This window comes from Sus scrofa, chromosome 2, assembly GCF_054392235.1.
Source record: "Sus scrofa isolate SSC_HxYL_T2T_F1_AM1 chromosome 2, Sscrofa_HxYL_maternal_Yorkshire_Landrace_v2.0, whole genome shotgun sequence".
Lineage (NCBI taxonomy): Eukaryota > Metazoa > Chordata > Mammalia > Artiodactyla > Suidae > Sus > Sus scrofa.
In genome coordinates, this window is record NC_139384.1 from 113,796,038 (window position 1) to 113,822,965 (window position 26,928).

The 26,928-nt window shown below is 42.3% G+C and overlaps 1 protein-coding gene and 2 long non-coding RNA genes across 35 annotated transcripts in view; 2 read left to right on the top strand and 1 right to left on the bottom strand.

Annotated features, from left to right (window-relative positions):
• LOC106508433 (uncharacterized) overlaps nt 1-21,852 on the top strand; it is a 268,215-nt gene extending 246,363 nt beyond the window's left edge. Inside the window, exons 7-9 of the long non-coding RNA XR_014838401.1 lie at nt 19,675-19,863; nt 20,617-20,681; nt 21,729-21,852. This is a non-coding gene — a long non-coding RNA (uncharacterized LOC106508433). The remainder of the gene's footprint in view (nt 1-19,674; nt 19,864-20,616; nt 20,682-21,728) is intronic.
• On the bottom strand, nt 21,468-24,340 carry LOC146405652 (uncharacterized). Its single transcript, XR_014838409.1, has 2 exons — nt 24,093-24,340; nt 21,468-23,874 (listed from the first exon to the last, which is right to left on the bottom strand). It is a non-coding gene; the product is annotated as an uncharacterized LOC146405652 (long non-coding RNA).
• Nucleotides 24,341-24,599: 259 nt separating this feature from the next.
• Nucleotides 24,600-26,928, top strand: part of CAST (calpastatin) — a 122,934-nt gene continuing 120,605 nt past the window's right edge. For 16 of the 33 annotated variants that reach the window (XM_021080930.2, XM_085009664.1, XM_021080941.2 and 13 more), the window contains exon 1: nt 24,600-24,721. In XM_021080930.2, coding sequence (XP_020936589.1) covers nt 24,647-24,721 — 75 coding nt within the window. In that variant the 5' untranslated portion in view covers nt 24,600-24,646. 33 annotated transcript variants of the gene reach the window in all.

Sequence of the window (26,928 nt, forward strand, 5' to 3'; positions counted from 1 at the left end):
AGTGGTTTCTTGAGCATCATCCATGGATATTCAATATATATTCAAGCACACCCATACCATTTTTCTTTTTTCTCCCTTTTCAGCCAAATAGCAGCATCTTTTTTTTTCTATTGCTCTGCACTTTGCTTTTTATTGAATTTAAATCTTCCTCACTCTTTTTTATGGTTATATGTACCATCATTTATTTATGAATGCCCTAATGACAGAAATTTAGATTATTTCCAAAATGTTCTTATTAAAAGCAATACTTCAGTTAAAAACTCAGATGATTTTGTGCATGTGTAAATGTGTCTATAATATACATTTCTAGAAGTTAAAGAGGTCAAAGGGTAGGTACACGTATTTTTATAGATATTGATAATCATTTGATATCCTATTTCTCTATATTCTTACTGATAGATAATTATTAAAGTTTTCTACATTAGCCAGTTCTGAGAGGTAGAAAATGGAAAGGAGGTATAATTTTAATTTTCATTTCTCTTACCATGAGTGAAACGAGCATGTTTTTATGTGTAAAGAGCTAAGCTGCTCATAACATGCTTTTTTTTTTTTTGTAGTTTATTTATTTATTTATTTATTTTTGTTTGTTTGTCTTTTTTTGCTATTTCTTGGGCCACTCCCGCAGCATATGGAGGTTCCCAGGCTAGGGGTCCAATCAGAGCTGTAGCCGCCAGCCTACGCCAGAGCCACAGCAACGTGGGATCCGAGCCGTGTCTGCAACCTACATCACAGCTCAGGGCAACGCCGGATCGTCAACCCACTGAGCAAGGGCAGGGACCGAACCCGCAACCTCATGGTTCATAGTCGGATTCGTTAACCGCTGCGCCACGATGGGAACTCCATAACATGCTTTTTAATAAAATTTCAATTAACAAGACTCAAAATGTAAAATCATGTCAAAAATAGGATTATATCACAGTGCAATGAAGTAAATAAATGCTTTCTGTCCGAGCATCTTTCCTATGCAGATGGCATAGTTTCACAAGAGTGACCAAAGAGTAACCTTTAAGAGAAACTGAATGGTTGGCCAATTATTTTAGGTCAGCCCAACATCAGTTGTATTAAGACTTATGTGGTTTTACTACTGTGTTTGCTATGTGCCAAGTACAATCCTAAACAGTTTACATTTCTTTTCTCAGTTAATTTTCATAGCAGCCATATTAGTTCCATTTCACAATGAGAAACTGAGGGCCCCAAAGGCCAGGTAACTTGTCAATGTTTACTCAGCTAGGACATTGACACAGCTACGCACAGATTTTTTTGTTTTGTTTTGTCTTTTTATGGTTGCTACTGTGGCATATGGAAGTTCCATCAGGCTAGGGGTCAAATCTGAGCTGCAGCTGCCAGCCTACTCCACAGCCACAGCAACTCGGGATTTGATATGTATCTATGAACTACACCACAGCTCATAGTAGTGCTGGGTCCTTAACCCACTGAGTGAGGCCAGGGATTGAACCCTCGTCCTCATGGATACTAGTCGGGTTCATTACCATTGAGCCACATGGGAACTCCGATACAGAGATTTTTAATTCAAGAGTGCCTCATGTAACAAAACATTCCTGGAGTGTCACTTTCCAGCATTCCAGTGTTCCAGTTCAAATAATCCCAGTCCATGGGCAAATGAGTTCAGCTTCTTGGGATGCATCTTGCAAGGCACTTCTCCTGGTGAACTGTTGTAGGATCAGTAACCAAAGCAATTTCAAGAACATAAAGTAACAATAATCAGATAAAGATGGGCCTGGCTTCATGAAACTTTGAGAGTGAGCATAAAGATAGCTCCCTAAAAGAATAACATAAAAATAAACCCAATAAAAGCCAAAAATAGCTCATTTTTCTCATCTAAATACAAATTTGTATTTTTTATTAATTGCTAGCTGACATTTTTTTCAATAAAACAATCTTACAATATAAATAAATTTTACTATTTAAGCAAAATATGATAATGTACTGTTCAAGCAAGTAAATTTAAAGGTTAAGCTCTACAGTGTGAAGAGAAGTGTGAGTGGGCCTTGGAGAAGGATGACTGGACCCCTGGGCCACCACTGTCTTTGGTAAAGCCTTAATGCACTTTTGAGACAGCCTTCTCCCCTGGGCGGACCAGCTGGAAAAGCCACCTTCCCTGAATGGATGGAGTGTCAGGCAGAGCATAGGGCTTGGCAAGGCAGAAGTAGAGCCCATCATCTGAGCATTTTTATGTTCTGTACAATATGCACAGCTGTAAACAATGGTCCTATGGGGTCCTACGCCTCAGTTGCTTCTCTTCCTTTGGAAAAAAGAAAAAAGGCTTTTCATCCTTCAGAGGATCCCCAAGACCTCCTCCGAAACCTTGGGTATTTTGTGCTGTGCCAGAGAAACAGATAGGGATGACATAAGGCAGCTCGAGTTTCCTCTTCTCTTTATCTTTTCTTTTTTGTCTTTTAGGGCCACAGCCATGGCATATGGAGTTTCCCAGGCTAGGAGTCGAATCAGAGCTGTAGCTGCTGGCCTACACCACAGCTACAGCAATGCCAGATCTGAGCCAATTTTGCAACCTACAACACAGCTCACAGCAACACCAGATCCTTAACTCACTGAGCAAGGTCAGGGATCAAACCTGCATCCTCATGGATACTAGTCAGATTGGTTTCTGCTGAGCCATGACCAGAACTCATCTCTTGATCTTCTGATCAATGGGCTCACAAACTCTATTCTGGCAGAGCCAGAAAGAACAGTATCAGCAGCCCAACTTGTTTACCCCCACCCCTACCCCCATGGCCAGCCTAGTCATGGCCATTATCAACACCAAGGAAACTTTCACCTTCCAGGGGCCTCTTAAGCTCACAGATCTCACTATTTCATAACTGCTCCATTTAATTCCGAGTGTTTCATCCTGAATGAAGCATACATATGTTGCAGAGAAGCCTTTCATTACCGAATATTTCCCTTCCTTTTTTCCTCTCCCTCCCTCCTCCAGCCCCCAAGGAGATTATCACCAGAAAGGACCAGCCTGCTGCTAAGAACTTCACCCCTTCTCTAGACTGACTAGGTCTGGAATGTGGCTCCTGTCTTCTTCTTGAGAACTTTTTCATCTTTTGCTTTTTGATCTATGTGTTGGCTCTCACCTTGGTCTTGTTCCATGTCCAGCATCAGTAACTCGTACACCAACATTATATAAGTCCTATTTTTGGTCCTATTCATGCAGTATTTCTGGGAAACAGGGAATTTATATAAGCTAATGAGATGTACAAAAGGAAGGAGAGGGATTTCTCAGAAAGCTCATAAAGCTTGAACTGCAGGGACCCACACTTTGTGATAAAGGTGGTTAAGCACCACGATCTATGCCTAGAGTTACAGAGGCCACAGTAACCTCTTCTGGGCTCTATGGGATAGAAAGGTGATGTCTCAACAAAACACTCATACAAAACCATGTTTGAGAAGAACGTAAGTTGGCTTTTCTTGGAATTTCCTCTGTGGTCTGCTTCCTTGAGCTGGTGGCTTGTATTAACCTGTGGGCAAGCAGGTACTATCAAGATCCAAAATGTATACAGAGGAATGTTCCTCCTGCTGCCTGACATTTGGGTATCTGTAGCTGGAGGATTCTTTTTGGTCAACAAAGCAGGATAGGTGCTCTTACAGCATTCTCTGGAGAGATCAATCTGATGTAATTGCTATTGAGGTCTTATTAATAGGGATGAGGGCAGTATCACACCTTAAAGGGCACAAGTTCTATTGTTATAGGGAGTTAGACCACTAGACAAAAACGTGTTGGAAGTATTTTAGATCCAATTAAATGTACTAAAATTCTAGTTCCTATCATGGCTCAGCAGAGACGAATCTGACTAGCATCCATGAGGCCGCAGATTCGATCCCTGGACTCGCTCAGTGGGTTAAGGATCCAGCGTTACAGTAAGTGGTGGCATAGGTCTCAGCTGTGGCTTGGCTCCCACATTGCTGTGGCTGTGTTGTAGGCCAGCAGCTGCACTTCTGATTCTACAGCCCAGGAAATTCCATGTGCCACAGGTATAGACATTAAAAAAAGAGGGGAAAAAAAAGAATTAGGTAACTTTGGAAAACAGTGTTTTGACTAAAGACAAAGAAAACATCACCTAAATGCTGCACTATAGTCTGTAAAGCTGTTCTTCACGGGGGAGAAGATGAAGAATTCTGAAGCCACTGTACATGTAAGCTGGGATTGAGCAAGTAAGTAAATAGCGGCAGATGATAAGATGTAGTTTTCTCACTTTTGGAAATGAGAGTTACAGATACACAAAAAAAGAAGGCTAGAATGGACCCTGTGGAATGGATTAGAGTTGGATATATCAGTAGGAACTCTTGTTAAACTTAGTATAGATACAGTAATAATTGCAGATGTGTGTATAAACATGGGTTAGTATACATACGTACGTTTCCTAGCTCTTCTAGAAGCTATGACACCTCAGTAGCAATGCTGATGTTGGTTTCTAATATTATTGTCCAATAAAAGGAATCAGGACACCTTGAAGAAGTGGCTAATTCTAGTGCTGCTGCCAAGAATACCTAAGATGAGCCTGAAGCATCTTGCACTGCCAGAAAGTAAGGCAGCTTTCAAAAACAAAAAAATGAGATTGTGTCAAAGGGAAACAGGAGCTGACATAAAAGAGCTCCCAATAACAAAAACTGGAACAATATGAGCAACAGAGAAATAACATAGTATTAGATTTAATCCAAAGTATAAAGTAAGTGTCTTTGAGTCTGCACAGATATAGATAAATGATTGAATAAATAAATAAGTGGGGAAGAAGAGATAAATATCCCGTATAGGAGAATTCCAACTAATGTGTGTAGATGGTCCCACCTCAAGGAAGTGGAGCTTAACTCTCCTCCCCTTGAGTGTGGCCTGTGTCTAGTGAGTTCCTTCCAAAGAGTATAGAAAAGTGTACAAAAGTAACTTTACAGTGGAGGAAGCTGGCAAACACTACAACAGCCGGGTGATCAAAACCATCATAATCACTGATCGATCATGTTAATTGATTGATCAGAGTCTACTTTTTAACTTTTTTATATTGGGGCCACACCCACAGCATGCGGAAGTTCCTGGGCCAGGGATCAAATCCCTGTCCCTGCCACACCTGCTGCCTGTGCCACAGCTGCAGCAAGGCCAGATCCTTAACTCATGGCACCACAAGGGAAGTTCCAATAGTGAATACTCATGATAGGATGTTATTAGAATGACCCTTCACTTCTCCAGTCTTTCCTCCTGAAAATCTATAACCTGAGACTAGAAAGAAAAAAAAAAAATCAGGTAAACCCAAAGCAAGGGACACTCTTAAAATACTTAAGCAGGAGATCCTGTCATGGCTCAGTGGTTAACAAACCCAACTAGTATCCATGAGGACCTGGGTTCAATCCCTGGCCTTGCTCAGCGGGTTAAGGATCCAGTGTTGCCATGAGCTTTGCTATAGGTCGCAGATGTGGCTCAAATCCTGCATTGTTGTGGCTGTAGCATAGGCTAGCGGCTACAGCTCTGATTGGATCCCTAGCCTGGGAACCTCCATGTGCCGCGGGCACACCCTTAAAAAAAAAAAAAAAAACCTTAAGCAATATTTCTCAAGTTCATCAAAAAACAAGGAAAGTCTGAGAAGCTTTTAAAGCACAGAGAAAGCTAATGTGACATAATTACTAAATGTAATGTGGTGTCCTGGATGGGATTCTGGAACAGAAAAAGGACAGCAGGGAAAAATTAAGAAATTAGAATAAAGTATGGAGTTTAGTTAATAGTCATGTACCAATGCTGGTTCACTGGATGTGACAAACATACTGTAGCAATGTGCACTATTAGGAAGAGGGGAAATTGGATGCAGATCTATATGGGAACTCCATACTATTTTTGCAGCTTTTCATGCATTTGAAACTATTCTAAAATAAAAAAAATTAGAAATAGATTTTCACACAAATATATACTTGAATCAGAATTGCTATAGAGAAGTGAAGAATGGGGCCCAGTAAACACCAAGGCGAACATGAATTCCATTTGCTGGAGCCCATTATATTTTGGCAGGAGAACATAGTGGGTGAAACGTAAGAGTTATAGCTCCACACAGCTTTGTTCAAATGCCATTTCTGCCACTTTCTGACCATATAACCTTGAGCTAGTTACTAATTACTCTGAACCTCACTTTTCTTATTTGTTTCCTGTGGATAATAAAACTTAATACCTACTTCCTAGGGTTGTTCTGATAATTGAATGAGATAATGTCTAGAAGTCCTTAGCATAGTACCTTGTGTATGATAATTGTGCCAGAAATGCTGGTTGCAATTAGTACATGGCATCTATCATCATTATACATTGAAAAAAATTTAAACCATAGAGTGTCTTCCAGACAGGGACAAACCAATTTTGTCTGGATACCAAGTTAGAACCAACCTCCTATCAACTTGGTGAATGTTTTAGATCTGTCTGTTCAGCCAACATTACAGAAATTCTTCAGAGCATAGGATGAGGCATAGCTGAGCAGTTCTCTAAAAAAGCCCTATTCTAGACCCACATATTTGACTGAGCTGGCAGACAGAAGTCTCTCTGATGTGTTCATCCCTGAGAACAGGTGCTTTTCCATTTTCTTGGGAAAAATGAACTTGATGGAGATAAATGTTTCATTTGTGTTTGTGCTGATAGAACAGGTGGTTATTGGAAACAACTCCAGTTTCTGCAAGGCAGCAGGGAAACAAGTTTGGGATGATGTGTCCATGGTCATGAATACACAAAACCCCTAGTCCTGTAGTTCCCCTTCTTTCCAGTGACATGTTCATTATAACCCCTCGAGCCTGGAGGCAACACAGGAAACTGTCATGCAATTACAAATTCTGGCTGGCAATGGGATCTCTGGAAATTGAGTTATATTCTTGAAATCTCGTTGCTTTCCTGCAACTCCCATTCTTCTTCCACTCACAAACACCACTTTTATTGAGTTAATTTTCTAGATAGAAATTTTAGCAGCAGTCCAATGCTCTTCACATCAAACAGCTGGCTTCGAACCCTTAACAAAGCCAGATTAATCCTTTAATGTGTTGTTTCTGTCTGGAATTTACCAAGACAAAGTGGTTCATAGGAGTCGCCTTTTATTCTATAAGAGTCATAACATTCTTAGGTAATGCATAATACATTCTTATGTAATGTAATAACAAAAGTTTTCAAATTAATTTTCTTATCCTTTCTATAGATCCTAACCTACCCCTCCCACTCAAAAAAATAGTCATCTAAATTTTCCTTAGGTCTGGCCCACAATTCTCTCAGCATGTCTTTCACCCATTAAGGACTTTTTCTTCAAGCACATCCAGAAGGTATTTAGACTGGGCTGATAGGCTGAGCAAACCATGTTTCTTCACTATAGAGAAAAATAATAAAACTACAATTGGTCATCAGCATGACTCACCCAGACTTCCACCACCACACCCAAACCACACAGCACTGCAAATGCTTTGGTTAGATTTAACCAAGAAAATAAAGCTATCATGCAGGGCAAGATTTTGTGTACCACCGTGTGCCTAATGTCACCTCTCTCTGGAGTTGGTAATAGTCTTAGTCTTTCTTGCTGCAGATCACTTTACATTTCTAATTAATGGTGATTTTTATTGTTCCCTACATTTCTGTTTTTTTTCAGGCTCACATTGTCATGTGTGGACACTGTGCCCTTTCCAGGAGGTTTTACAATGGCCTGTCAGCTCATCATAGGTCCAGATTTCCTTTGTTTGAGAAAACAGTACATCTCTGATATATAATACTCAAAGTCATTTTGGGCACTTGCATAATCTTGATTTTTTTTTAAATTTTTTACACAGTACATAAGAGACCCCCTAATTTCTGGAGCAGAGAGAGTAGAGAGAATGCACCAGGGACTGTTTGGAGCATCCTTCTAGCCCGATCCGGTACTTCCTTCTCTAGGGTGGAAACAGAGCCCATTGGGGCCACTCAGTCTACCTCATCCCTTCCAACCCACAGCTGATTGGACCAAGAGTAGATCTAACTTGAATTGACCTAAATGGGTTTGCTCCCTTCACTGGGAGGTAAGGACTGGATAAAGAAATTAAGGAAATAGGAGTTTCTGTTGTGGCTTAGTGAGTTAAGAAACCAACTAGTATCCACGAGGATGCGGGTTTGATCCCTGGCCTCACTCAGTGGGTTGAAGTTCTGGTGTTGCCACAAGCCGTGGCATAGCTTGCAGATGTGGCTTGGATCCAGTGTAGCCATGACTGTGACGTAGTCTGCAGCTGTAGCTTGGATTCCACCCCTAGGTCAGGAACTTCCATATACTGCAGGTGCAGCACCCCGACGCCCTCCTACCACCCAAAAAAGAAAAAAGAAATTAAGGAAACAGAGAAAAACTTTCTGAGTGGCAAGAACTGTGACATGAAGCATGTAAATCTGAGATTTACTTTGGGAGCTGACAACTCAGCCAGGTAGTCTTCAGAGAAAGGACACACAGTCCCACCAGGGGAACAGAGGGGAACAATAGTGACAGAGGAGGATGAGCCATCCTTGTATCCTCCCAGCTATAAGTTCTAGAGTTCTAGTCCCAAGGAAGCACCCACTGCATTCCAACTCTGTAGTGAGGGAGTTCCCTTACATCCTTAAAACAAACCTGTCTCTCTTTTTTTTTTTTTTTTTTTTTTTTTAGTATAGTTGGGTTTTTTGGTTACTGAACAATGAGAGTCTTAAATTCAGAGCATCAGTTGAAAATCCCTCCTCTCCTTCCTACAAGTCACATTCACAGTCCTCTTTCTGGGCTACTATTCAGACCCATTCCTCCCTGTTTAGTTCTCAGAGAAGATAAAGAAAAGTTGTCCCAAACCTTCCCTTGGCCTGGTCCCTGCTTCTCCCTGCCTTCCTCACCCTTCTCTGCAGGAAGTTAGCTCTCTCCCCACTGGGAGGTCTCCTCCCTGGGCCACAAGCCCTGCTTCCTTCCCCTTCTCTGCAGTTTTCCCTGTTGTTCTGCCTGGAGAGTCTCATCCCCTGACTACCTAGATCCTGCATGTCCTTCAGGGCCCTGCATAAGCCCACATACCATAAGGCCTGACCAATGACTGCCCCACACTGGGCTCTTCCTTTCCTCATCTCCTTGAAGTTTCTGCCACCTATTTATTGACACTGAAAAACATTCAGGATCCTGTGTTAGGTGAAGAATGCTTTTACAAAGCAGCATGTACATTACAGAGTTATAAAGATAAAGCTATGTATGCATCAATACATTGACTGTGTGATGAGATTTGGGGGTGATTTTATTTCAGTTTTTTTTATTTTAATTTTTTTTGTGTGTATTTTTAGGGACACACCCACAGCAAAAGGAGGTTCCCAGGCTAGGCGTCGAATCAAAGATACAGCTTCCAGCCTATGGCACAGCTACAGCAATGCCAGATCCGAGCCACATCTGTGACCCACACCACAGCTCATGGCAATGCTGGATCCTCAACCCACTGAGCAAGGCCAGGGACCTCATGGATACTATCAGATTTGTTTCCTCTGACCCACAATGGGAACTAACTTATTTCAGTTTTATTTCCCTAGTTTTATGTTTTCTTAGTTATTTCTACATTAAACATAAAATGTACAATAAACATAATAAAGGGAAAAGTCTAAGTTCCCTGATCTGGCTTTTAAGGACTTCCCATTTATGAGTTGTCTCAAAATTTACCTCAAACCTATATGGTCTTGAATTGCTTTCCTCTTATTTGTTCAGGTTAGCTTCCATTTCAACTGTGTTGTGATATTCAGATCATACTTTGATGTTTTTTCCTTACTCTTCATCCTTCTGTTGCTTTCATTCTGATAGAACAGAGTTATGGATCGATGAACTTATTCTTGATGATATCTGAGCAAAGCAGTGTAAAAGCTTATGCTGTGTACAAATGTGTACACTTCCCCTGAAGGATGCAGTCATCTGCCATTCACTGCTGGAGTCCCTGTGACAACTATTTCTGTCATCAGCACTTTTTGAGGGGGGCAGATACTTGAGGTATCACATTTTACATTTTGCATTGCTTTGTTTTAATTCAGGTAAGATGATCCATGCCAGAATAATGCATATCAAGTGGGAAGTATAAAATAAACAAATGGCATATAAGCCATTCCTTAAGTGGGTTTGGCCAGATGCTATATGTCAGGAAGCTCTATGACACAGGGTGTTTAAGTGGAGGCATCACAGGGGAGTCACCTAAATATAGGTTTTCTTCTTTGTGGGTGGCCATGAGCTGATTGTATCTGTAGCAAAACATATAATCAGGCACTGTGGATTACTCAGTCGATTTTTCTGCTTTATTTCCCTTCCCCAGGGTTTTAATTGAGCACTATTCAATGCTTTAGTTAAAATGATATTAAATCAGTTATCTTAGCTTAAAGATAGCCCTGTGACCCATTTGATCTGATTGTCAAAGAAAGCCAAAGAAAATATCACAACCAGAATTGGAAGAGACTTTAGGGTTGTCTAGACTTGTGTGACCTGAATCGTGTCTTTTTTTTTTTTTTTTTAGTATGTATATTATTTTTATTTATTTATTTATTTATTTCGTCTTTTTTTTTTTTTTCTATTTCTTTGGGCCACTCCCACAGCATATGGAGGTTCCCAGGCTAGGAGTTGAATCGGAGCTGTAGCCACGAGCCTACGCCAGAGCCACAGCAACGCAGGATCCAAGCCATGTCTGCAACCTACACCACAGCTCACAGCAACGCCAGATCGTTAACCCACCGAGCAAGGGCAGGGACTGAACATGCAACCTCATGGTTCCTAGTCGGATTCGTTAACCACTGCGCCACAATGGGAACTCCTGAATCGTGTCTTCTGAGGACCATCCCTAACATTGCTCATCTGACCTCTGCCCAAGTTACCACTGCAGGTAGGAGTCTATACTGGGAAGGACATGGTATTTGGACTCAGTTGAATATAGGTCTGAGTCGCAACTCTGGTGCTTAGCTGTGAGCTCTTAGGCAACGTTTTGAATCTTTCTGAGATTCAGTATCTTTATCTATAAAAGAAGCCTACCAATCCATACCTTGCAGGGCTATTATTTTTTATTCTTCCAGTTCCTTTTTTTTATTGACGAATAGTTGACTTACAATATCATATTAGTTTCAGGTATCTAACATAGTGATTCAATATTTTTATGGATTAGGCGTCCCCTTCGTGGCTCAGCAGAAACGAATCTGACTAGTATCCATGAGGATACAGGTTCGATCCCTGGCCTCACTCAGTGGGTTAAGGATCCAGCGTTGCCGAGAGCTATGGTATAGATCACAGATGCGGCTTAGATTCCATGTTGCTGAGGCTGTGGCATAGGCCGGCAGCTACAGCTCTGACTCTGATTCGACCCCTAGCCTGGGCACCTCTATATGCCACAGGTGCAGCCCTAAAAAGACAAATATACATATATATTATAGATTAAACTCCATTTAAACTTATTACATGGCTCAGTGGTAACAAACCCAACTAGTATCAATAAGGACACGGGTTTGATCCCTGGCCTCACTCAGTGGGTTAACAATCCGTTGTTGCCGTGAGCTGAGGTGAAGGTTGTAGATACAGCTTGGATCCCACATTGCTGTGGCTGTGGCAGAGGCCAGCATCTATAGGACTGATTTGATCCCTAGCCTGGAAACGTACATATGCTGTGGATGTGGCCCTAAAAAGACAGAAAAAATTTAAAAATTAAAAAAAAATAAACTTAGTACAAAATAGTAGCTATATTTCCATGTTCAGTATAATATATCCTTGTTGCTTGTTTATTTTATGCATAGTAGTTTGTATCTCTCACTCCCCTATATGTCTTACCCCTTCCCCCAACCTCTCCACACTGATAACCGTTAGTTTGTTTAAAACATGTTACAGGGAGCTTCTGACCAAATGCACAGATTAAACATGTGTCTTGATTTCCTTCCCTCCCATGAAACCCCACTGAAAAGAGTGTAAATGAATTTAAAACAAATAGGAAAGTTTTAAGCCCACAAGCATAAAGAGAACAAGAGACCTTTACAGACATGAGAGATCAATACATTCTTGGAAAATGGACAGTGAGAGCAGAGTAGTGGAAACTGACTCAAGAATGGAGAAAGCAGCAATCTGACCTCCTATAGAAAAGCTGCTCACAAAATTGAGCCAGGCTGAAGGCCAGGTTGACATTCTAAATTTGGAGGTGGAGCATAGGCTGAATTGAGGAAGACCAGTGAACATCTGTAGATTGCAGTGAGCACCTCCTTGCATCCCACACAACAGATAACTACCCCTTTCCAGCCTCAGATGAGATGGGAAACTCACAAAGAAAAGGACTGGGTGAGAAGATAAGAAAATTAGAGGAACAACTCAGGATGTATAATAGAGGAGAGCATATAATCAAATGGCATTAAAAAAAAAAAACCCAGAAGAACTGACTGATAGTAGTTCACACACACACATACACACACACACACACACACACACACACACACACACAAGAACCAGATAGATAGGTCCATGGAAATTATATCTTATGCTGATAGGTAGAAAAAGTGGAGGAGAGAACTATACAAACTGCACAAAAAAACTCTGCAAAAATGTTTTTGAGGAAGAAGCATTTTAGAGGAAATTTTCTGATTATTAACTTTAAGCGTCAGTCCAAGTACCAATTTATGATTTCTAGATGCAAAAAAAAAAAAAAATCTAATATATTTGCTTTACGAAGCAGTACATTAGTTAGGATAGGATAGGCTATAATTCAGTAACCAACAAATCTGAAACTTCAGTGGCTTACCAAATAGAACATTTCTTTTTTACGAAAAGTTTGCTGCAGGTCCAGCAGCTTCCTGAGGCAGCTTGCTTTCAAGTGATCTGTGCTATTTTTGTCTTAAAACATCATCATGTCAACATAGGCCTATGCAGGGGAGCGAAGAATGTGTGAAAATTTATAACCACTCTTTTTTATTGAAATATAGTTGATTTACAATGTTGTGTTAATTTCTGGTATAAAGCAAAGGGATTCAGTTGTATATATGTGTGTATATGCACACTCACACACACACACACTTTATCATGTTTTTTCCATTGTGACTTATTACAGGATATTGAATATAGTTCCCTATGCTATACAGTAGGACCTTGTTTATCTATTTTATACATAGTAGTTTGTATCTGCTAATCTCAAACTCCTAATTTATCCCTTACCTACCCCCTTTCCCTTTGGTAAACATAAGTCTGTTCTCTATGTGAGTGAGTCTGATTCTGTTTCATAAATAAGTTCATTTGTGTCATATTTTAGATTCCACATATAAGTGATATTATATGATATTTGTCTTTGTCTGACTTCTCTTAGTATGATAACCTCTAGGTCAATCCATGTTACTGGAAGTGGCATTACTTCATTTGTTTTTATGGCAGAGTAGTATTCCATTATAGATGTATACATCTTCTTTATCCATTCAACTGTCAATGGATGTTTAGGTTGTTTCCATGTCTTGGCTATTGTGCACAGTGCTGCAATGAACATAGGGGTACATGTATCTTTTTGAATTACGGTTTTCCTTGCATATATGGCCAGGAGTGGGATGGATGAATCATATAGCAACTCTATTTTTAGCTTTTTAACTATGTTTTAGTATTTTAAGTTTTATACTGTTTTCCATAGTGGCTGTACCAATTTACATTTTCCGTATAGGAGGTATAACTTCTCTTCAATGCTTCAACCTGGAGTAATCCACATCACTACACTTCCAGTCACGTGTCCAGATCTGTTCACAAGGCCAATATAATTACAAGGGAGTCTGGAAATGAGGAGGTGCACTTGGGTATTCAGTGAGCATTAAATGTCTCAACCACAGGCTGTAAGTATGAATACAATGCCTGGCTCTCCTACATACTGTGTAATTTATGTAACCTCTTTTTAACCCAGTTTCTTCAACTATAAGACAGAGGGAGAGTTACAACCTCTAATTTATGATGTTCTAAGGATTATATGGGAATATTCAAAGAAAGCATCTAGAACAGTGTCTGTCACAGAGAAAGTTCCCAGTGACAATTAGCTATTGTATCCCCATCGTTATTACCTAACTTGTCATCTCCACCAGGGTTCAGTCAGTCTTCACAACTGCTGGTAACTTGAAGTTTAGGTGTAAGGCTAGAGAAGCACATCACATATGAACAGCATTTATCACTTTGAATACCCATAATAAATCTGTGAAGCATGCATTAGGAACATAATTCCCATTTAGTTGATTAAGAAAGAGTTCAGAAGGCTCAGCTGGGTCAAAATCCCAATGCTAGTTTTGAGAATAAGACTAGAATCCAATTCTCAGTCCTTGGACAGACTTATCACTGGTCCCAGACTGACTTATCAAGGCAGAAACCAAGGTGGCAAATGTTGCTTGATCGGGGCTGTGGAAAAGATCCCCTGACTTCAAATATTTAAGGGAAGAAAGTGATAAACAACGGATCCTGGGAAAGTCTGCATTTCCAATCCTAGGCACCAGTTGCCTTTCGTGGGGGAAGAACTTTAACTCTGTCTATTGAAATGACATAGTGTGAGACAGCCCTGCTGTCAGGAACACACAGTAACAGACATACGATAACACACTGTTCTGGTCAGAAACCAGGATTGCAGTGGGAGTCTGTGGCTCACGGATGTGGGAAAGGAATTTTTTTAAAAAAAACAAATCAAGGAGTTCCGGCTGTGGCACAGTGGGTTAAGCATCCAGTGTTGCTGCAGCTGTGGCGTTAAGTCATAGCTGCAGCTCAGATTCCATCCCTGGGTTGGGAACCTCCACATGCCCTGGGTGTGCCCCCCCCCCACAAAAAAAAACAAGCAGCAAGATACTGAACCTTCTATCAACTTAAATCCTTTTAGTAATTGAGGTTAAATGATATGAAATAGTGGAGTTCCTGTCGTGGCGCAGTGAAAATGTATCTCACTAGGAACCATGAGGTTGCGGTTCGATCCCTGGCCTCTCTCTGTGGGTTAAGGATCTGGCATTACTGTGGGCTGTGGTGTAGGTCACAGACGCAGTTCGGATCCCATGTTGCTGTGATCTGGTGTAGCCGATGGCTGTAGCTCCAATTAGACCCCTAGCCTGGGAACATCCATATGCCACAGGAAAAAGACAAAAAAAGACAAAAAAAAAATGATATGAAATTGTCATCTCTGTAGGTCAAACACTTTGAATATAGGTGATTTTACATGGTTCAACCTCATAATTGTAGAGGTTTCTTCCTCTCTGATTGTCTCTATTACTATAGCATAATCGTACCTGTGCAGAGCTACAAATATCTCCTGTAATAAGGTGCTAGTCACCTACCATGTGCTGACATTCCTCTGGGCCCTGGGGAGCTCTCAGTGAGCACGCTGATGAAGTCACTGCTCTATTGCCAAACTGGCTTAACAGGCCATTTTTACTGAGTGTGATTCCCAGGGGTAGGGCCTCAGAGTCAACCCAACTTGTGATGATTCCCGGCTCTGTGTGACCATGAACAAGTCTCTCTCTCTATAGGTAGGTAGATAGATAGATAGATAGATATGCTTTCCCAGGTTCATAGTACAGAAGCATTGAATAAATACCCCATCAATTGTAACCATTATATTTATGAGCATCTGTTGAAAGGATCCTTTCCTCTATGATTTTGCTATTTAACAAAAAACGACATACAAAAATACTAATTAAGTGCTGAAACGTCAACCCAGAGAGAGAAAGGAACAGGATAGAAAGGGCAGGCGTGTAAAGGTGACACTGTGGAGCACAGGGGTGTTGCTGAATGGCCCTGTTTTGAGTGGGTTAGACAGTAAAGACCAACAGGAAGTGAGTGTCAGACAGGTTGTGAAAGCGAGTGTTGAAAGAGCGGAAGAAGAAACAACTTGAGTAAGAAGCTCCAGAGCCTTGTGATAAATCCAACCTAAGAGATGGATTAGTCCTCATGGAGAGAAGTGACATTATAGCCTTTTTTCCTAGGAATGTTGTAGAAATACAACCCAAGTTGACAAGGTAGTTACTCTTTTGAGACTAAACACCCAAATCAGAATTCAAATTCACAAGGGACATTTCCTGGTACAGGAGAAAACCGGAGAAGGTCTGAGTCATTTTGAGCTGGTATGCAGCATTCCCCATTCTGAGGGTATTAGTTTGTTAAGTCTGTGATAACAACAGCCACTGCTGGCTTAGACCGACAGAAATGTATTCTGCTGTAGTTCTGGAGGCTGAAGTTCCAAAAGCAGCAGGTCAGCGGGGCCACACTCCTTCTGAAGGTGCCAGGGAGGGTCTTTCTCAGACCTGTCTCAAGCTTCAGGTAGATCCTCGGCTTATGGCAGCATATCTCCAGTCCACACATGACATTCTCCCCACGTGTGTATCTGTGTTCCAGTTTCTGCTCTATGTGGCACTCTTCCTCCTGGATTAGGGCCCACCCTAATGACCTGGTTTTAACTTGATTGTGTCTATAAAATTCTATTTCCATATAAGGTCACATTCTATGGTATGGGATTAGGACTCCATCATAGTTTTGGGGATGGGACACAATTGAACCCATAACACATAAAAGTAATATTGGCTTGAATAGTACAAAGTGATATCTCTTGGAAAAGAATCAAAAATTCATGTAAGTTCATATAAATTCATATATTTAAAGTATAATTATAGTTAAATTCATATAATCTTACTAAAGCAAAAGAGTTTCACAAGCAATGAAACTTCTTTACAAGAAGGCTATTTCCATCACAGAACAGTGATCTGAATAACAAGTGATTCTCTAAGTATGATTTTCTGCCACTGATGCCTTTAGAGCATGCACTGGATCTAATTAACAAATAATAAAACCAAAAGGGTACTTTTGACCCTGGAAGTATGGAGAACTGGGCTGCTAACAGAATAATTTTTCCCTTCATGGTTCTCTGTATGTCACTAGGCAGCAGCAAAGCACCCAGCCACACCTCCATCTAACCCCATCACAGACATGGCATTGGTACCAGCAGAAAAAACAAGCCACTCACAGGAACAAAAACAATCCAAGTCTCAAAATTATTCCAGAAGGAGCTGGCAAGAAAGGGGATGTACATTCATTACAATTTTTCAAATGCTACTTCATGACAGATAAGCTGGGCCTCAGTTAAGCTTCCCCTTCATTTCTTATCTTTCTGATAAGTGATTTCTAGAACAACTTGTGTCAGTGAAGCAAAGCAGGAAATTATGGGAATTTTAAATGATAAAGTTTAACCTGTACATTGTGCATGGACTTGATATATTTATTGGTTATCTACAGTTATAATTGACAAAAATACTGTATATTTTTTAATAAGTTGAACAATTAGCATTTGGTACTCACCAAACTCCAGACTTTATTTGGATTTCACCAGTTATCTCATTAATGTCCTTTTTCTGTTTGAGGTTCCAATCCAGAACTACATTCACGTCTTCTTAGACTCACTGACGGTGTGTGACAGTTCTTCAAGATTTTCTTGACAGGCTTGCATGATCTTGACTGTGTTGAGGAGTGCTGGTCAGATTATTTTTCTTCCTGTGGGGGACTTGGCTTTTCTGCTGGTACAGTTGTATTCCACAAATATTTATTGAGGACATATTATGTGCCAGGCAGAGTCTCAAATTTTGTAAGATTGAAATGATCTTTTTTTATCATGGAATCTAGTGGAGGATATGGATGAAGAGTTATGACAGGGATCAAAGAACAGTAAACATTAGTATCAAAAACGGCTTTACTTCCATTGGACCCTTTAGGAGGAACAGCATCATTGCAGAAGGAAATAGGAAGGGGAAATAGGACAAGATAACATCTTCTGGCTGATTGTTGAAGAGTTTATAGAAGAAGCTTCTGACATGGGGGGAGATCCTGGGAGTAAGATAAAGAAAGGATTTTTTTAAGAGGTTTTGCTGAGTGTTCAGATTGTGTGTCCACTCAGGCACTTTCAGTTGTAGTAAAGGGACGGCAGTAAAGGTTAAAATGCATTTAATTACTTTTGGAACACTGGGCTACTGTTTCTTTAAATATAAGCCACATGTAGCATAGAGCCACAAAGATCATGGGGATTCTGGGCTTTATATGGGGTTAGATGGTCACAATATAATGCACTGCTGGACAGAGCTTTGGGAGTGGGAAGGGAGGAGTAATTTAGGAGAAGGAAAATGAGCAAAGGCAGGAACTGGGAGAAGCTGGGCATGTTCCAGGATCTGAAAGCAGGAAGGCATGGCTGAAACACAGCAGCATGAAGGTAGAAGGCTGCAGATGAGTCTGCCAAGGACAGATCCTGCTGGTCCTGGGAGGCCTTTTTTTTTTTTTTTTTTTTTTTTTTCCCAGAGCCGCACCTGCTACCCATGGATGTTCCCAGGCTAGGAGTCAAATCGGAGCTATAGCTGCCGGCCACAGCCACAGCCACAGCCACAGCCACAGCAACACATGATCCGAGCCGTACCTGTGACCTACAATACAGCTCACAGCAATGCCAGATTCTTAACCCACTGAGCAAGGCCAGTGCTTGAGCCCACTGCTCACGGCTACTAGTCAGGCTCATAACCTGCTAACTCCCCTTGGAGGCCATACTAAGGGACCAGAATTACATCCTGTTGGCACTGAGGAGCCATCAAGGACTGCAAACAATGAAGAGGGATGATTCATGCAGTCCTAGTTAGTTGTCAGCCCCCAGAGCATAGCTACTAACTATGCAAACTCTATTCTTCCCATAAGGGCAGGATGGAAAGCTGCAAATTTAAGGTAAATCAGCACAGAGAACAGAAGATGCTGAAGGCTCTTAGAGCTTTCTGGCAAGCAGGGGCTGCTTTATACCTACCTCCTTGCCTGCTGCTGGGCCTATAGAACAATATTGCTTTTTTTGCTTTTTTTTCTGGCCACATCTGCAGCAAATGGAAATTCCCGGGCCAGGAATTTGAGCAGAATTTGTGACCTACACCACAGCGGCAACAATGCTGGATCCTTAACTCATTGTGCCAGGCCAGGCCAGGGATTGAACTGCCAATGCCCCAGAGACGAGTTGGGTCATTAACCCACTGCACAACAGCGGGAACTCCTGTTTGTTCATTTTAATACCATAAGACAAAACTAGAAAATAAAAAATCTATTTTCTCTTTATTTCCACCCTTTCCTAGCAATAACAGTGGTTAAACTATTGTTTCTATAATCTTGATAGTAATATTCACAGCATGGCTGCTCTGTGAAACAAGATGCTCTTCATTTTTGCCTTTTAGAAGGCAAAAGCTGTTGTAAAAGGAAAAATTTAATTTTTTCAAGTAATTTTTTCAAGCCTAATCTTCTGTTATATAGCAGTGTGACAGCCTGTCTTTGCAATATTTATTCCCTCCTCTATTCTGTTTGCAACGTTTTGTGGTGTTACATAGCCTTGAGGGGTGCAGCGGATGAGATAAACTACCTGAATCCCCTTCAGGAATAAAAGAGCGCTACCCCAGCTCCTGGGAGTCCCGCAAGCATATAGCACTCATGAGCCCCCCTTGAGGAGTTGCCACAGCTTAAGGGAGGCACTGCCCTTCCTTAAAACCATGTTCCCTTCCCCCTCAACCATATCCAAGGACTAGCTGATGCAGGCTTAGAAAGGTTTAGCCCTCCCTTGCCAACCCCAGATATCTCTCAAGGGCATTGCATCTTTATCTTTCCCTACAAGATTATGTGAGTTTTCTCCTGGGTCTGCATCCCAGCTCAGCTTCTCCCTTTGCCCATCTTTCCTTCCTTCCAATAGGTGTGGATCCCAATAGCACTCTTCAGTGCAGCCCTGGAAAGCAAATATGACTGAGCCCTCCACGTTCCACAGAGACAAGAAGCAGGAAATTGTGTCATGCTGAAGAACAAGGCCGGATGGTGTTTTGCAGGTGCTTACCTAGCTGGAGGGATGTAAAGGATGAAGTAAAACCTGAGGGCCCACCTACAGGTATGTGTATGACTCTGGTTCTTGTTTGCTAGCAGTGAAAACGAAAACTACTTCATCTGCTGTTGATTCTCCTTCTCGTCTTCTCCCCTGGCCCCTGCAACCTTCCAATTCCACTCTTTCTCTCTTCCCCCATCCTATCCACATCCAAGCCCATTATGAATTGAGAAGTAGGGTATCTTAGTCCATTCTGGCAGCTATAACCAAATACCACGGGCAGGAGAGCTTAGAAACAACAGAGACATTTTGCTCACAGTTCTGGAGCCTGGAAATCTGAAATCAGGGTGCCAGCATGGTTGCAGGAGGGCCTCTTCCAAGTGGCAGATGTCTTAGATACTCATAAGTTAGAAGGGGCAAGGGGACATTCTCAGGGATCTCATATAAGGGCATTAATCTCATTCACTAGGACTCTGACTTCATGACCTCATCACCTCCAAAGGTCCCACCTACAAATATCACCAACTCAGGTATTTGCCTTCCAAAAGAGAGATTTGGAAGAAAACGAACATTCAAACCAAACCTCATGGCAAAGCTCTTGTGGTCTATGTATCATCTCCTACTTGCTGGCACACCTTCATCTCCTTTATGTCCACAATTTCACCAATGAAGCCATTCTTCTGGTTAATTCAAGTCAGAGGCATGAAGCTCCTACTCAGATACACATGTTAAAATGGAAAGGGGTCTCCAAGAGCCTCTGCATATTTGCTAATTAGTCTTTGCTTGCTTACAGCGATTTTTTTTTTCTGGTGTATTCAGGAATTTCGCACCACTATGGAGTGGAAAAAACTTGGCTGAGAATTTTGAGATGACAGATAAGACAGGTAAGCTTCAGCGGGATCAGAAGGCACTTGGGTGTCAGCCAGAAGGTCCAGTTTTTGGAAGGTAACTTCCCTTCCAGGGGTATGTGGTGTAGAAACAAGTTGCATCCAAAGTCAAGGGTGCTGCCCAAACAGTGGGTACCTCAGGAAAATGCTCTGCCTCCTTCTTTACTCACTGGCTAGGTTATCGAAAACCTCTCAAATGTCGTAGCAAACAAATGCTCCATGTGTTGTCTGCCCCAAGCTCTGAGTGACATTTTATACTGTGGGCCAGCCCTTCCCTTCAGAAGGCACTCCTCCTTCCGTCTTAGCACCCACTTCTCTACTATCTTCCTTCTGCCCTTTTGCAGTTCCTGCTCAGGCTTCACTGGCATCTTTTCTGGATGCTGTCCTTCCTTTCTTTTTCTCATTTACACATTTCCCCATGAGAAGTGGTGAGTTCCTGCACAGCTACAGTGGGGATGGGGAAGAAGAGATATAACTTCGAGATTGTTCAGCAGAGGTTTCAACTCATTCAAGTCAAACATGGGGGGAGGAAGCAGCCCTTGAGCTCCTCTCTCTCCCTGGTCTGCCCACCCCTCAGTCAGAAAGAGGAGACCCTCTGGGCATCTAACAGCACTCGGGATACTTCTGCTGTCCACTGCCCTTACCACATGGCATTGTGCATGTCTTTCCTACTGAACTGTGAGATCTTTGAGTATAGGAAGTCCCTGCTACCTCCAGAGAAACTCACACATAGCAGGCATCCTGTTACTAAGTAAATAAAGGAATAAAATATAGGCATACCTCCAAGTTTTAGTGCAGTGTTATTGCACTTCACTTTATTGTGTTTTGTGAATATTTTACAAATTGAAAGTTTGTAGCAACCTTGTATCAAGTATGTCTTTTGGTGCCATTTTTCCAATAGCATTTGCTTACTTCGTAGCTCTGTGTCACATTTTCGTAATTCTTGCAAATTTTCAAAGTTTTTCATTATTATTCTGTATGTCATGATGATCTATATTCAGTGATCTATGATGTTACCATTGCATTTTTTTTTTTTTTAATCAGCCATGCCTGTGGCATGCTGAAGTTCCCGGACTGGGAATTGAACCTCTGCCACAACAGTGACAATGCTGGCTCCTTAACCCTCGGCGCCATCAGGGAATTCCCTTGTTTGGTATTTTTAAATAAGGTATGTACATTATTTTTTTAGACATAATGCTATTGCACACTTAGTAGACCACAATATAGTATAAACATGACTTTTACATGCATTGGGAAACCAAAAAAAATTGTGTTACTCAATTTATTGTGAGATTCACTTCGTTGCAGTGATTTGGAACTGAACTGTCAATATCTCAGAGGTATGTCTGTACTTAGAATATGTGCAAATAAAAATGTAGCAAAAGTTTCCATATATATTTTTACACTTGATCTTAGCCAAAAGGCCGAGAAGCGATCCCATATATATTTTTAAAACAAGTTAATCCAAGATGCTCAAATGTTGGTCATGCTATCAAAGTTCCAAATTCCTCACTGACTACAAAAGAAAGTGAAAATATCACCCTCTTCTTCAACTTCTTTGAAATTCTTCTTTACCCACAGTCATCAGTGTGCTGTTTAGTCTGCAGTTGTTCTGCGTATATGAGTTCTGACTCTTGAGCAAAGGCTGAAGGCTAAGGCCATTCTAATACAGATTTTGGTATCAACTATATCACGAGCATAGTCTCACTACTTAATAAATAAGTTGAAATGTGGGTTAATTACTCCTGAACTTGGACTAGCCAGGTGGGTGGGCTCCTTTTTATTTCCTGAAGTGCCTCCACCCTTTCTTCTTCTGTCCACATCTCATTAGCCAACCAGCTCGCTCAAGCCTTCTTTCCTTTCCTTTAATCTCCCAAACCCACAGAACCCCAAATTCCCGAAGCACACTTGTACTTATTCACACAGTATGTCTTTCAGTGCCACCCAAGTGAGGATGTGTTAACAAAAACCACATAACTTCAGCTAAACTCTAAGTTCCTAGAGGGCAGGGAATGTGTATTTTAACCTTTATATCACTCCCTCTACAGTTTCTTTCACTGTGCTTTACATGGAAGCCTTTCAAAATATAAAACTAATTGGTTTAAGTACAACTTAAAATACCTCATTAGAAAATACCTCAAACTTTAACTTCCAGAATTAGAGTAATGTACTCAGGGACCCTGAATCTAGGCCCTCTAGGATCCTGAGAATAATGGTTTCAGTTCACAGGCCTGGAGGTGGAGCTATTACCTCCCCCCTTTAGTTTTGTGTTTGCTTAAATGACAGTAGGTGTTTGGTCACTATCACAAAAGCATTTTTCAGGCTTATGACACACTTTTTCTGATTATGAATGTAATTGATGCCACCAATCAATTTTTATTGCATGGACCATCATAGGCCCCACATCCAAGCTGATTCATTTTTAGGTATAAATTCCTGCCTTACCACCTTTTTTGGGGAAATACCAGATACATAGATAGTAAGTGGGGAACCCTTTTAAAGGAACTGTATATTAAATCACTCCTCCATGTACTCCCCATTAAGAATGAGCCTAGGAGTTCAGTCTTGGCTCAGCGGTAACTAAACTGGCTAGTATTCATGAGGACTCGGGTTCGATCCCTGGCCTTGATCAGTGGGTGAAGGATCTGGCATTGCTGTGAGCTGTGGTGTAGGTTGCAGATGTGGCCTGGATGCGCTCTTGCTGTGGCTGTGGCAGTGGCTATCAACTGTAGCTCCAATTCTGCCCCTAGTCTGGGAACTTCCATATGCTGCAGGTGTGGCCCTAAAGAAATAAAAGACAAAGAAGAAAAAAAAAAAAAAAGAGAGAGAGAGAGAATGAGCCTAGCCTGTCCTTTGAATAAAAGGAAGTCAAAATCCCTAAAAATGAGAAAGAAGAAGGAAACAAGAATTCCCTTCTGCCAAGTTCCACATAGCATGACAAACCTTTCCTTAAAATCTGCCCACTCTCTATCCAACTGTCTAAAACAACTAGGCAGAAAGCTGTGACCCTGAGGCCCAAACTGGCAATGCCATTAGAGGTTTTCTTCTGTCACATCTGGTCACAAACCAGCAGCAACCTCAGGCAGAAAGTCTCAGCAGATGAGCGTTTTTTTGGTCAGGCTTACTGCATTTCACTTCAGGCTTCTTGCATTTCACCGCCCCAAACCAGGAAGTGCTGTTTAAGATGAGCCTAAGACAAAAGTAACCTAGCATCAGAAACAAAATTTGCCAGCCTCCAGAAAAAGGCAGTATAGGGGGTTAAGTTTGGGAATGTTCTTTATTTTGGTTTAGAACCTACAGCTTCCTCCCTGTAAAACATCATTAAACTTTCAAAACTGCACACACACACACACACACACACACACACACACACACACCCCTGCCAAGTTAAATCACACACACACGCACCAGTTTGTTTTTGTAATATGCTTTTTGATCCAGAAGGTCCAGGCTTGGGCCATACTTCAGTTGGTAAATTCTTCTCCTATAGCAGAAAAGGTGTCTAATTCTTGAGATTCTTAGGCAGGAGGTTGGAGGCATAGACAGGCCACGCCCGGTCCCGCTCTCACATTGCACAATCTTAAGCCAAGTCTGGGCAAGTCGAAGGAGGAACCCCGAGACCTCCAGCTCCTCCTTTCTTGGGGATCTCAGCCGACCTGGGGTGTTGGGGAGAGGGGGCAACACTGGGTAGAGGTACAGGCTGAGAGTGTTAAGCTGCGGGCGGGAGCCCTGGGCCGCTGCAGCCCAGGCTCAGCCAGTGGCTGGCAGGAAGGGGAGGGCCCAGCCAGGAGAGGGGGAGCCCCCACGCAGGGTTCGGGGCTGGGTCGGAAAAGCTGCCTCACGGGCGCGCCCGCTGGGCCCTCCGCTCCCTCCCTCCCTCCTAGCGTTCCCGCCCCGGGCCTCCCTCTCCCTTCCAGTCTCCGCTGTGCCCTCCCGGAGGCAGCGCTCTCCAAGGCCTTACCATGTCCCAGCCGGGCCAGAAGCCCGCAGCCTCCCCACGTCCCCGGCGAGCTGCTGCGGCCCGCCACACCCAGGAGGTGAGTGGCACTCCTGCCAGAGCCACAGGGCTGGGCGCTGGGAGGACCTCGGCCCCAGGCCCCCGGAGCCATGCGCTACTTCCTTTGGGGTAGCCTGCCAGGGCCAGATGCCCCATGGGCCCCCTCCTGGGCCGGAGAAGGATGCGAGACTCTGTACCAGCCTCTGGGCAGGTGGTTGGAGGTGGCCAGGGGTTGCCGGGCCTCGGCCAAGCGCATAGGGCGTGGCATAAACCAGATTGAAGGTGGCCCACTTGGGGAAAAGTTGGTTGCTGAGACTGGGGTAAAAAGCAGATGAGGATAAAAGGGGAATAAAGTTCATCTGGACCCCCAGAGAGTGGGGGTCTTTTTCGTAAAGTGATAAAAGTCAGGACTGCAGGGCGTGGCTGCCTGGAGAAATAACACTTCTTCCCTAACCGGCCTAGAGCCAAATCGGGGTGGGGCGGGGCGGGGCGGGGCCGGCTCAACCCAGTGGGGGTGGGGCCCTACCTCGGCCCCGCCCAGATGCCTTCCTCCCTGGCAGCAGTGGGGCTTACAGAACTCAGGACCAACCAGGTCCAGGGCTGGAGGAGTGTGAGCCAAACCCCTTCTGCGCTGCATCCCGTGTTCTCGCGTCCTCTCCGGGTTCTACTCTGCGCGACTCAGAGCAAATTGGTTGTCGCCATGGCATTCGCAAGCTGGTGGTACAAGACGGTAAATAGGAGTGATCGTGCCTGGGCAGGACCGGGAAGGGAATGTGCTTTCTGGGCGTGCAGGCCAGTTTATTGTCCAGGGTTTGGTGAGGAAGGGGTGGGGACCAGTTGTGACCTCCTCTCAGACCTTCAGGTTAGGCTCCTGGAGAGGGTGAGACGCACCCTGCTGTGGTATGTGCAAGCTAGCTCAGACGTGCAAGTCGTTGGTGTGAGCAAAAGCACCAGGCTGTGCTCACGCTCCCAAGTTGAATGGAACAGGAATTGTTGCTGGAGGAATTCAGCCCTTGGACACGGATTCCTGAATGAACTCCTACTGGACTCAAGAGAGCTCAGATTTAGTGTTTGTTTTTAAGGCATAAGTAAAGCTCAAAACTTTTAGAGGCTTGTTGGACGTACATTCTCCACTGCAAAGGAGGAGAGGCAGCTGGAATGAGGGCAAGTAGAAAATCCAAAACTCCAAGGAGCAGAAGAAACTGACATCAAGACCGATGTTTAGAATGAGAGAGCAGCCTCTGCTCTGTGTTTTATTACTTTGGATGAGGGACCTAGATGTTTCATTTGTTTAATGCATTGAATGCCTTTCCAGACAATTAGGTGTGATAGCCAGTCAAGCTGGTGCTTGTAAGGCTTTGAATCAGGAAGTGTGACTTAATGTTACAATGCCCCCCCCCCCAAAAAATACACAAAAGTTTTGTAAACAGAATAAAAATAGTTATATCCCATTGATATATGGTGAAAAATTTAAAATGAGTCCTCTCAGCATGTGCTAGGATGTTGTTATCAGATACTCTTTAGAGAGAAATCTTGTGTTGGAATCTGTAAACTGTCCCTTTTCAGCCAACGGGTGTTCACTGAGTATCTAATGTATGCCAGACCCAGTACTAGTCTTGAAGTACACAGTGGAAAACCAGACAGAATTCTTGTTCTCACAGGGCAATGGGTCAACCTTTTTGAAACTGTTTCCACATCTATAAAATTGGGGTGGTAATAAGTACCACATAAGAGTTGGTGAAGAGTAGATTCATGAATCAAATTACCATGCTTATATGCCTTTAATGATTGGGAATTCCTGTTTCCCCTAAGATGTTTCTTCATGAATGCTTCCCATTACACTTTCTGGGTTTTTAAAATGTTTCATCTTATTGATGTTCTAAAAGCAAATGTTTGCTTTGCGTCATTATTGTCCTAAGGTTCTTATCAAAAATGCCCAACTTGAATTACCTGCAAATATGGATGGCAGTGGTTCAGGGCTGACATCAGTCTTCTTTCAAATTCATGATTCTTTAAAGGAAATTATGCTGGAATATCTGGATGAAGATTGTTTAAATCTATGCTTTTAACCTTGTTATGTTTAGGCATAGTTTGACATTTTAGCTAAAAACTTCTCTTGTAATATAATTCTGGAACTATTAGAATTTTTTTTTTTTTTTTTTTTTTTGCTAGTAGGAACCTCCTGAATCAGCAAACTGCCTATGATCAAGCTTTGACTTTGCCCAAACTAGTGCTGTCCAGTAGAAA